Source organism: Mercenaria mercenaria, chromosome 10, assembly GCF_021730395.1.
Source record: "Mercenaria mercenaria strain notata chromosome 10, MADL_Memer_1, whole genome shotgun sequence".
Taxonomy (NCBI): Eukaryota; Metazoa; Mollusca; class Bivalvia; order Venerida; family Veneridae; genus Mercenaria; species Mercenaria mercenaria.
The window spans coordinates 30,769,363-30,781,554 of NC_069370.1; the positions used below are offsets into that span (position 1 = coordinate 30,769,363).

The 12,192-nt window shown below is 41.3% G+C and overlaps 2 protein-coding genes across 2 annotated transcripts; both read left to right on the top strand.

Annotated features, from left to right (window-relative positions):
- The first annotated feature begins 660 nt into the window (after positions 1-660).
- On the top strand, positions 661-1,770 carry LOC128546377 (uncharacterized). Its single transcript, XM_053516843.1, has one exon. It carries the CDS (start codon positions 661-663, stop codon positions 1,768-1,770), a length of 1,110 nt encoding a protein of 369 aa, XP_053372818.1.
- A 4,574-nt stretch (positions 1,771-6,344) lies between these two features.
- LOC128546378 (putative deoxyribonuclease TATDN2) lies at positions 6,345-9,966 on the top strand. The gene is made up of 2 exons (XM_053516844.1): positions 6,345-6,897; positions 9,887-9,966. The coding sequence occupies exons 1-2, from the start codon at positions 6,345-6,347 to the stop codon at positions 9,964-9,966; spliced, it is 633 nt and encodes a 210-aa protein (XP_053372819.1).
- The last annotated feature ends 2,226 nt before the right edge of the window (positions 9,967-12,192 follow it).

Consider the following 12,192-nt stretch of genomic DNA (forward strand, 5'->3'; position numbering starts at 1 on the left):
TGATTATGCAGACCGGCTTTTGACTCTTGCGGCGAAAGCATTTAAAAGTCTGCCAGATTCATTTGTGACCAATCAGGTCATAAATCGTTTCTGTCAGGGCCTATTGGATAAGGATGCTGGACAGAATGTGTTCATGCTTAATCCTCTTAGTATCCAACAGGCTAAACAGATGGTTCGAAAGTACCAACAGGGACATTCGGCCATATATGACAAATCAAAACGCGAAAGCAAGCGGCGTGAATCTGAACGGGTTTACGCTGTGAGTAAAGGATCCGGAAGTGCTAGAGAAGCACCGGATAATAGAACTGTCATGGAGGCAATTAAACAATTGCAACAAACATTTGATAAAGTCATGGCAGTTAAGCACAACCGAGATAGGCCAAAGCCTAAAGCTAAAAAAGGGCCTCTTCGGTGTTATGGGTGCGGCAAGGAGGGACATTTCCGCCGGGACTGTCCAAATAAAAGAACCGATCAACAGGATCGGTTAAACTACAAAGGGTCGGACAAAGCAGTGGCACCCCGACCCTATATAAATTCCCTGTTCCGGAAGAACAGAAAGACCACTGTAATAGCACTTGTAATAACCAGGTTAAGGTGGAGGTTGAATCTGATCTTGAGCATGTTGTTGTATGCCAAGTAAAATCGGCCTCTCAGTTTTCCATGGGAATTCAAGTGGGTGATCAACCGGTAAAAGCAATTGTGGACACTGCTGCCCAGGTCACAATTATTTCAGACAAGGTCTATAATTCCTTGCGGCATAAGCCCCCTAAGGTCAAAGAGGTTAAACTTATGACTGCTGGGAGGGAGTTATGGTTAACCGGCTACATTGTTGGCCCCGTCCGGTTGAAAATAGGATCGAAATGGTATAAGGAGAATGTATATGTTGCCCCAATAGAACAACAAATGTTGTTAGGTTTTGACATTCTATGTGATAAAGGCCAATCGATATTAGACATGGGTAGGGGTATAATAATCTTTGACGGTATGCACATAACTCTTGATGTTGATAGCATAAACGGTTTTCCTTCAGTGTCCAGGGTTATTGTGGCTAAACGCAAAGTTATTCCGCCTCATTCGGTAGCCCATGTAAAATGTAAAATGGACACAGAACTTACTGATTATGTCATTGAGCCATTAGACCAGTCTAAGGTATGGAAGCCTAGGGTGGTCAGGGAAGGGTTCACTGATCCAGTAGTTTGTGTTGTAAACCCCACTGATAGGTATAAATTAATTTCAAAGGGATCTGAGATAGGGAGAGCTTATCCAGTGTCCGAAATTATTGAAGTGGGGGAGGAGGATGAGGAGTATAAAATAAATCAGATTTCTGATCTGGGTCGGCAACAGGACACTGTTCCTAGGCCGGAGAGTGATAGTGCTCTCCCGCCCCACCTTCAGCAAGTATACTCCGATTCCTGTGAACATCTGAATGAAGAGCAACAGCAGCAGTTGGCTCAGTTGCTTATTGAGTACCAAGATGTGTTTGCTCAAGATGAGTTTGATCTTGGTAATTTTACTGCCATGGAACATGTTATTGAAACGGGTAATGCTGAACCAGTTAAGCAACGCATGAGGCGCACGCCTGTGTGTTTTGCTGGTGAGGAAGAGGCCCACCTCAATAAAATGTTAAAGGCAGGGGTCATCCAAGAGTCAATATCTGACTGGGCTTCCGCCCCAGTACTGATCCGGAAAAGGGACGGCACCGTCAGGTGGTGCATTGACTATAGAGCTTTAAATGAAAAATCTCAGAAAGATGTGTTCCTTTGCCCTTAGTGGATGACTGTCTAGACACTCTGTCCGGGAGTGTATGGTTTTCGAAGCTTGATGCTAACTCTGCCTACTGGCAAGTTCCCATCAGGGAAGAAGACCGGAAAACGACTGCCTTCATAACGAAATACGGTCTTTTTGAGCATGTGCGAATGGGATTCGGTCTATGTAGCACCAGCTACATATGCCCGAATTATGAATTTAGTCCTCAGAGGCCTAACATGGAAAGCGGTGTTAGCCTTTCTGGACGATATAGTAGTGCTTGGTAAAAGTTTCAGAGACCATATGGTTAATCTGAAAGAGGCCTTGCAGAGGTTTCGCACATACAAGCTGAAACTGAAGCCTAAGAAATGTATCTTTTTCCAGAAAGATATAGAATTCTTGGGAAGGAATGTCAGTGGCAATAGCTTAGCCATGTCTAAGACTGACATTGAAGTGGTCCAGCAATGGCCGGTTCCAACATGCGCAAAGCATGTAGAACGGTTTATGGGCCTAGCGAACTACCATAGAGGCTTCGTTAAGAACTTTTCGAAGTTAGCTGAACCTCTGTATGCTGTGACAGGCCAACGTCAATTTGTATGGCGGGAAGAGCAGGCTAAAGCTTTTGAAGCTTTAAAAGAAGCTCTGACGCAGCCGCCTGTGTTGGCCTTGCCAACCGAAACTGATAAATTCATCCTGGACACGGATGCCTCTAATAATTCTATTGGAGCAGAATTACTTCAGGTCCAGGATGGCAAAGAAAAGGTCATTGCATATGGTAGTTATGCTCTTACAAAAGAGCAGAGAAATTATTGTGTCACAAGAAAGGAGCTGCTTGCTGTAGTTAGATTTACCAGGCAGTTCAGACACTACTTACTTGGCAGACCGTTTATTGTACGGACTGACCACTCGAGTTTAAGGTGGTTAATGGGGTTCCGAGAGCCTCAAGGTCAACTGGCGAGATGGCTAGAGGAGCTGTCTCAGTATAATATGGTGCTGCAGCACAGGGCAGGTCGTGAGCATGGTAATGCCGACGCTTTGTCTAGAATGCCGGCTGAGGATGGGCATTGCGAAGAGTATCATGCTGGTACACAACTGGAACAGTTGCCTTGTGGCGGGTGTAAATATTGTAAGGCCCATGATAGTTGGGAAAACTTCTAAGAAGAAGTAGACGACGCAGTGCCGTTGGTAAATAAGGGTAACCCAGACAATACCTCTGTGGGTGGCCATCACGGAGTATCTGGGAAGCCTGGGGCCAACAAAGGCATGGAACGACTGTCTACGGGTATCAAGACGGAACCACCACTAAGACTGAAGGTGAGAGTGGCAAGCCAGCCCTTGCAATAGAAGTCTCAGATGCAGAATGCATATCTGAGAGTAGCCTACCAGATGAAGTAATTTTATCTGGCATGGATGTAGACCACTCTGGGGGAGTAAGCCCTATTGTGGTAGATATGTTCAGGGATGCTGTAGAACTCATTCCCTGGGAGGTGTCTGAGCACAGCCCAGGAACTGAAGTTACAAGCATAAATATGGTAACCACGAGGAAAGGTGCCAAAAATCAGACTGAGGCGGGTAAGGGTCTCGGTAATAAAGTCGATTCTGGACAATCAGGTTCAGTGTCTACTGCAGGGCAACCAAGTGCACAGTATAAGGTCGATCCCCCGGAAAGGACAAAGGACTTGCCGTACCTACGGGTGCGACAGGTAACTCCGACTCTATACAGAGTCAGGGGTTTAGCCTTCAGAGTTCGACCCCGGTACCAGATCAAGGAACTCTGAGGGATAAATCAAGGCTGTGTAGTTGGGGGTTCTCAGTAGCAGATTTGAGAGATGCTCAGAAACAGGATGTGGAATTGCTGTTTGTTTTGAATTGGTTACGAGAGAGAATAGATCCGGACCCGTCGGATCTGTTTCGTGCCAGTCCAGGGGCTAAGTCAAATTGGTTAAACAAAAGAACAATTTCTTCTGTTAGATGGTGTTTTATACCAGAATGACTCAGAACAAGACGACATTCGTCTTGTTATACCAGAAAGCCTGAAAGAGGAAGCTATAGCACTCAACCATAGACTTCCATCTTCGGGGCATCAGGGTGTGAAACGCACTAAGGAGAGGGTTAAGGAGAAATTTGTCTGGTATGGGTTAGGCAGGGACGTTCGACAGTACGTGTCGCAATGTGAAACCTGTAATCAGAATAAGAAAGCCGATCGGCAAGGAAAGTGCCGATTGACTGAATACCAGGCAGGTTCGCCCATGGAAAGAGTACATATTGATTTCCTAGGTCCCTTACCTAAAACTCCTAGGGGCAATGAGTATGTACTTATGATGGTAGACCAGTTCACCAAATGGGTGGAATGTATACCACTCCCTAGTCAGTCCGCAGAAATTACTGCACGGGCAGCTGTGGACGGTTTCTTTACAAGGTTTGGAGTGCCCTTTGAGATATTTTCTGATCAGGGCAGAAACTTTGAATCGAAACTGTTTACGGAGGTCTGTAAAGTTCTTGAAATACACAAAGCAAGGACTACTCCGTATAGACCTTCTGCAAACGGTCAGGTAGAAAGGTATAATCGCACTCTGATGGATGCGGTTAGGTGTTTCATTGGCAAATCACAAAACCAGTGGGATTTGCACCTTCAGCAAATAGCTGGAGCGTTGAGATCATCTGTGAACCGTATGACCGGGTTTACGGCCAATAAGTTAATGTTAGGTCGGGAGGTCAATGCGCCGGCTCACCTAATGTTTCCTCAGCATCTGGGTAAAAGCCAGTCCCCTAGTGATTACTCAGATGAATTGGTCCAAAAGTTGCGGGAAGCACATGATACAGCCCGCAAAATGATGAAAACTTCCTCTAAACGAATGAAGCGCAACTATGACTTGCGTTTACTAGAGAGGAATTATGAGGTAGGTGATAGGGTCTACCTACTTGATACTGCGGTATTGAAGGGTAAATGCCGCAAGCTCTGTCCACCATGGAAGGGACCAGGGGTGAGAGTATCCAAATTGTCATCATTCCTCTTCCGTGTTAAACTAAGAAATGCTGTTTTGGTAGTAAACCATGACAGACTAAAACAGTGTAAGGACAGGGAAGTGCCACGGTGGATTAAGCACTGGGAGCAAAATCCAGGTGACATAACTGCCGCTAAAGGCAGCGACCGAGTCTACTGCTTATGTCGAAAGCCATGGCAGGGTAGATTTATGATCCAGTGCGATTTCTGTAAAGAGTGGTTCCACGGGTCCTGTGTGAACATAACCGCTTTCAGATGCACTAGACATAAATCAATACAAGTGTCCGGACTGTCTAAGAAGAGTGAGGACTCAAATTGAACATTTTTGGGTCTATTTTCAGAATCATGGCTGAAGAGTACAGGGACGGTCTGGGCAGGGCAATGAAGGTGCTCAAGATGGGCAACCTGATGAACCCAAAGGAATTAGCATTCAAAATCACCTCTAGTAGGCGACCGAACAGGTTTGAAATCCTGTTGGACCATGTCCGTGAAGCCAGAAACAGGCATAAGTTTAGTTGGTTAAGGGATCTGGCCGGGAGTTAGACATTCTACAGTGTCACTCCCGTGAGTGGATTTCCCAGAATGTGAGCCGTTTGGGGCCCATTCGTAAATCCAAGTGGCAGGATGCCCCACGTGAACAGAGTAGGGACATCCGATTAGGGACAGATCCGGCTATTGAACGGACTGGTGAGAATCTCGAGTCGGTCCCTCCGGCAGAGCAGCAATTGCTTGCTGGGGGAGAGGCTGACAGCGAGTCAGAATCGGTTTCTTCTGGAACTGCGCCGAAAAGTTGTTGGGTAGGTAACAGCCCAACAAAACCCTCATGGCAGTGGGAAGCCGGTTAGTCGGTTAAGCCTCGTCCGCGTGAGCGAGACGAGAGTAAGACCCAGCACAGTGCTTCTGGGACAGGGCAGGTTCCGCAAGGCCCTGTTTCTAGAAGCCCGGCAGAGAGGGCACAAAGACCTTCTGTTCGGCAAGACAAGCCTCAGCTAGTCATTACTGTGCCGGGTAAGGGTAAGCAGCCTGCTGGTCCGGGGAAAGGGTCCCATGTTAAAGGCCGTTCAGTTCAGCATACGCTGAGTGGAGAAACCCTTGCAAAGAGGCCAAAGCTGTCTTTGGGAGAAACAGGGCAACCAGGGCATGGCCCTAGGTGTCCGGTAGGAGGATGTGGGGCAGGTGTTAGTCGCAAACATGCGCTTCTCTGTCATTTGCCTGGTGTGTTTAATCTGGCACTTTCAGGAGATGAAATATCTCAACGCAGGTTAAGCGCCCTGAAGCTATGCTGCAGGTGGCTTTTAGGAGCACATCGGGAGCTCAGTGATTTACTGGTTTATATTGAATCGCTGAGTCCACTATCCTCGGTTGAGCAGCCAGATGCCTCCACTGTGCAGGCAATGGTTGATTTGGGTAGGACTTTGGGGGTGTCGGTTGCTAGGGACGTGATATTAAGACCGGAGGGTAATGATGTCACGGCCTTGGTACACTGGCGCTTTCTATTGTCATTGATGTCAATGTTAGAGCGACATCAGGTTGAGAAACTTGGACACTTATTTCAGCTGAGGCCTTTGATAGTCATTGTCACCTTGACAGGACTATGAGGGAGTGGGGGATGACTAACCCATCTCTGAAAGAGATGAGTAATCTGAACCCGCTAGAGTCTCACGAGGTTCACCTCGTGGGAGTTGTAGGGGTTTTCTGTGACCCTGAGACTTACCCTACACAGGAGGGTATTAAATCATGGTCTGAACAGGGTGTCGTACCGGTCGTGGGAATCCACCCCCGGAAGGCTCTTACCGATAAAGGGTTCAGTAAGCTGGCGGAAGTTCTCCAATTTCCGGAGGTAGCAGGATTGGGGGAGATAGGTCTTGATCGAACTGAACCTGCTGAAAAATGGGCTGAACAGCTCCGCAAGGTTGAGCAAGTCCTGACTTTGCTGCAACCGGAGCATGTGCTCGTTATTCATTGCAGAAGTTTGACAAACCTTTCAGATGAGTCTCTGTTAACTATGTTTTACTTGTTACAGAGTCATCCCTCAGTCAGTAAGGAGCAGCTGATTCACCTTCACTGCTTTACAGGGTCTTTGGACATATTACAGAAATGGTTAGAGGTGTTCCCTAACACTTATGTTGGGTTCACAGTTATGATCTGTAAGTCCAATGACTACCTAGACATGCTCCGGAAACTAGAGTCTTCCCGTTTGCTCCTTGAAACGGATGCTCCTTATTTCAGCCCGCCACGCTGTAAAAAAAGTCCAATCCCTATATGATTGGATGGGTTGCATCCAGGGTAGCTGAGGCCAGAGGCCAATCTTGGGGTGACCTCCTCAAGTTGGCAAGTAATAACGCAAAAAGACTGTACATTGAGAAGCTCCCTCCAGTCTCAATGTACGGTGATGAGTCCGGTTAATCCATAGGGGCTCAACCCGGTGTACTGTGGATGAAATGTTCATAGTCACCGGTAGTTGTGGTATTGTGACTGAAAAGCCGCAATACTAGTACTGGTTTTACCCAGGAATCTCTCATTATTGAGAGTAAGAGACCATGGCTAACTCCCATGGTCTAAGACTACCTCCTTCTATAGGACGGGGAGGAGTGTAGTGCCTGTCCGGTCTGGTCCGACATACGTGAGGATAGCCCTACCGGAAGCCGAAAAGGGTGATTTCCTGTGGAGCGTTCCAGCCGGCTAGACGTCCGATAAAACATAATCTAGTAATCTGCCAGTAGAGAAACATCTACGACAGTATCAACTTAATAAGGTTATTGGTAAGTTGTCTTGGGCTATATTGAACAATCACCAATTACAATAAAAATAAATATGACACTCTACTTTGGATTAAACTAGATAAAACTTTTTTTCATACAGAAAACGATATTTATATATGTGGTGTGTACCTCTGGGGAGAAGATTCCCCGGCTTACAATACAGTAAATGTTGATCTGTTTGACTGCCTTGAAAATGATGTTAGTCTTTATGAAACCCTAGGTTCGGTATATTTAGCAGGCGATTTTAATAGCCGAGTGGGTGATAAACATGATTTTATTATTTGTGATCGTATAAATCAGTCATTCGATGATGACTGTTATGTTCCCGACAAGTACATAGACCGGGCCTCAATGGATAAGACCTGTAATACCCATGGAGTTAAATTAATTGACCTGTGTCGATCAAATAACCTCCGCTTAGTCAACGGGAGATTAGGTAGTGATTGTAATACTGGAATGTATACATATGTTTCGCAAAACGGGGCGTCCGTTATTGACTATGTTATAACCAATGAAATTAATTTTTCAAATATAAGTTCTTTTTGTATACAAAGTTAAAACGAATGGAGTGATCATGCTCCCGTTACTTTTTCATTATACACAAATTATAGCACACCTGTTTTAGAAGAAATGTTAGTACTAGATATAAATGGGTAAATGACCTACAAAATACCTTCCGGGTAGGTCTGATTGCAAAATTACCTGACCTTAATCGCCTTACGAGCGATATTGATAAAAATGATCGCATGTCCATTAATACTATGTTAAATAGATTTACAAGTCTAATTAGGGAAGTAGCAGATCCACTTTTTTCCAAAACTTATATAAGTAAAAAGCGTGTTACATTTGCAGATAGTTTACTCTGTAAGTGATGCAGACTGGTTTGATGCTGATTGTAGATTATTAAAAAATACATACTTAGATGCATTGAGTGCTTTTAATAGTTGTAAAATTTAGCCAGTAGGCAATATTTTTGTCGATGTAAAAAGGAATATAAAGATTTAATTCGTAGAAAAAAGAAAGCTTATATTAAAATGAAATACTCTGAAATTGAACGATTACGGTTTTGTAATCCCAAGCAATTCTGGAAACATTTTAAGAAAAATAAATATACTGGTACAAAAGATGATATATCTTTAGATGAATTTAAAAATTATTTCGAAAATTTGTCGAACAATGTATTTCAGTCCCAAAATGATGAATGTAAAGCTTTTTGTAATGAACATGATTTTAATTCTTCGGACTGTAGTTATGAAGAATTGAATGTCCCCATTACATGTGAAGAAATACAGAAGGCTGTAAAGTCGCTTAAGTCAAACAAAGCTGCAGGTTCAGACTGTCTTTTAAACGAGTATTTTATTGAATCTATAGACGTATTGTGTTCACCATCTTTGTGATGTGTTTAATGCTATTTTAGAGTCTGGTTTTTTCCCAGACAAATGGACAGAGGGTATTATTGTACCGGTATTTAAAAAAGGTGACCCCAAAGTTGTAAATAATTATAGGGGAATAACTCTAGTTAGTTGTATGTCTAAGTTATTTACTACAATATTAAATAATAGAATTGAAACATTTTGTAACAATTATTCAGTAATTTCTGATTGCCAATTCGGTTTTAGAAAAGGAAAGTCTACTGTTGATGCTGTATTTATTCTGCAGTCTGTTATACAACATTACCTAAATAATAACAAACGCTTATATGTAGGATTTATTGATTTAAAATCCTGTTTTGATAGTATTTGTAGAAATTCACTATGGTTGAAAATGTACAAGTGTGGCATTCAAGGAAAAATTCTGCGCATTATAAAGGATATGTATGATAAAGTAAAATCATGCGTAAGATGCTGTAATTCATATTCTGATTTTTTCCAGTATGCAATAGGCTTACGTCAAGGGGAGGTAATTTCGCCTATACTCTTTTCTCTCTTCGTAGAAGACCTTGAATTGTACTTACAAGGCAATTTTAGTTCTGGTTTATTGATTGACGACGTTGTATTAATTCTATTACTTTTTGCCGATGATATGGGAATTATGGGTAAAACTCCGGAAGATCTGCAGAATAGTCTTGATTTATTACACACATATTGTATACAATGGGGATTAGAAGTTAATGTTATGAAAACTAAAATTGTTGTATTTAGGAAAAGGGGAATTACTTTCGCTAGAGAAAGATGGTTTTACAATAACCAACCGATAGAAGTTGTAGATTATTTTAATTATCTTGGTACAGTTTTTAACTATACAGGGAGTTTTGTGTTAAACCAAGAACATTTGATTGGTAAAGCATTAAAGGCTTTAAACGTTTTATTGTATAACTGTAAAGATTTTGATTTTAAACCAAAGTTATTATGTCAGTTGTTTGATTCTTTTGTAGGCTCTATTTTGTCATACTGTTCTGAAGTATGGGGCCACAATAAGTCAAAAGATATTGAGCGTGTACATATTAGTAAGTAAGTAAGTAAGTAAATTTTATTATAGTGACATTGTGTATATACATGACAAACATTTGACTAATAACAATAACAACACCCGGCCACGTTGGGCCTATAAGTCACTTCAATAAATAGATTTTATGATACAATATGAGAATATTTATGTACAATTAAGTCCTATTTACAATGCGCAGGCTATAGCTAGTTATTCAAACACTATGATATAAAATTTATCAATTATACAAAAGAGATTTTCGTCTAAACATGCCAAGTACAATAAATTTTGCAACTTGAATAAAATTATTATTAACTAGGTATTTTAGTCTTTCTGTACAAGATAATGAAAGAAAATGTGAATTACATTCTATTGCTTTAGCAACAAGATTTACCCTTATGTCTGAATATGTTGGACAAGTTAATAAAAAGTGTGTTTCATCTTCGATCGAGCCGTTGTTACAGAAATGACAGATTCTTTCATTAGGGTTAAGACCTATATATCTGCCAGTTTCAACGTTAAGAGGCAAAATTCCACAGCGAAACTGAGCTAAATGAGATCTTTCTACCTTAGAAAGGTTACTGAGAAGATATTTCTCTGTGGTAAACTCGTTTTTGAATTGTACGTAACTTCTCAGTTTCGATACTGTTTGTATTTTTTCAGACCAATCAAGCTTATACTTTTCTAACAAACAATCTTCCAATTCTTTGAGATCAACACATGTCTTGTTCAAAAAATGTTCTAACAGATTTGCTTCTTGTAATATATGCTTGATCTCTGAACACCATGTTTTACCTACAAACTGATAATCATGTTCAAAAATTTGTTTTGTTATCCTAGTATTCTCCATTTTTATCAATCTGTTCCAAAATCTAACCATATTAACCCAACGTCTGTGTCTTGTGATAATCCAACCCATATCACCCGTCATAGCTAGAATCGGAGTAAATTTGTGAACACCCAAGAAATATCTAACCGCTCTATTTTGAATCATGTCAATTTGATTGAAATTGTGAAAACCCCAAACAGAGGAACAATAGTCCAATACAGGTACCACACAAGAATAATATAGTTTACTGTATGTTTTGTAACCAACATCTTTATGATTCTGTATATTCGAGATAACACCACCCAAGGCTCTGCTCCCGGCTTTTGCTAGAGTATCAGCTGCACATGAAAAGTCCATATGTTCGTGCAAATGTACCCCAAGATATCTGTATACATCTGTATAGGTTAAACTTTGATTACCGATCTTAAAACTGTAATTACTTCGGTCTTTGCCCTTGTTTCTAAAATGCATCACATTCGACTTTGCATAATTAACTTTAAGTCGCCATTTACGACACCAGTCATATATAAAGTCTAACATACATTGCAAATCTTTTTCATTGGTTGACAACAATAAAATATCATCGGCATAGAACAGACAACAAACGTGAGTGTCATTTATGAATATACCCTTATTAAGAGACTTAAGACCTTCGATAAGATCATTCAAAAAGAAAGAAAATATTGTCGGTGAACTGCTATCACCTTGACGTACACCAGACATTGTAGGGAACCAGTCAGACAGCATCCCGTTTAATTTAACAGCTGCTGATGTATCAGTTAATATAGACTTAACTGAATTGTAAAATTTTCCATTTACATTATTATGTAACATTTTATACAATAGAACATCCCTATTAACAAAATCAAAGGCCTTTTGTAGATCAATGAATGTCCCGAAGGTATCTTGCTTTTGTAAAAGTCTATTCCGTATGATTGAGCAAGCAGTGAACACGTGATCCTCGCATGACCGTTTTTGCCTAAAACCATTTTGTTCTTCAGCTAGCTTATTGTTATGTTCTAAAAATGTTAAAAATCGTTTATTCAAAATGGCTGAGTATATTTTACTTGCAACAGACAGAAGACTTATACCTCTGTAATTTAATGGCACTCGTTTATCTTTTGAACTGTCCTTAGGCAAGGGGTAAATCAAAGCTTTTCTCCATATACTAGGAATCAGTCCACTATCGAAACATAAATTGAACAGCGAGTGCAAAACATCAATAATTATAGGAAATTTTAGAACTTCACTCGGTATTTTATCAAAACCAAAACTTTTCCCATTTTTGGCCTTGTCAACAACGTTTTTAACTTCATCTCTCGATATGGATGTGTTAAGAAATGTATTTTCCTCAAAAAGTGGATCCAACATATTGTCCTCTAAAACTGCCTTTTCTTGCAAAATATGTTCATAAAATCCTTCAT

Excerpts from the sequence above, each read along its gene's own strand:
- LOC128546377 (XM_053516843.1), top strand. The coding sequence starts at position 661 with ATGGGAATTCAAGTGGGTGATCAACCGGTAAAAGCAATTGTGGACACT.
- LOC128546378 (XM_053516844.1), top strand. The coding sequence starts at position 6,345 with ATGAGGGAGTGGGGGATGACTAACCCATCTCTGAAAGAGATGAGTAAT. Across the intron at positions 6,898-9,886 it reads TGGGTTCACAGTTATGATCT|GCTCTATTTTGTCATACTGT; the intron begins GTAAGTCCAATG and ends ATTCTTTTGTAG.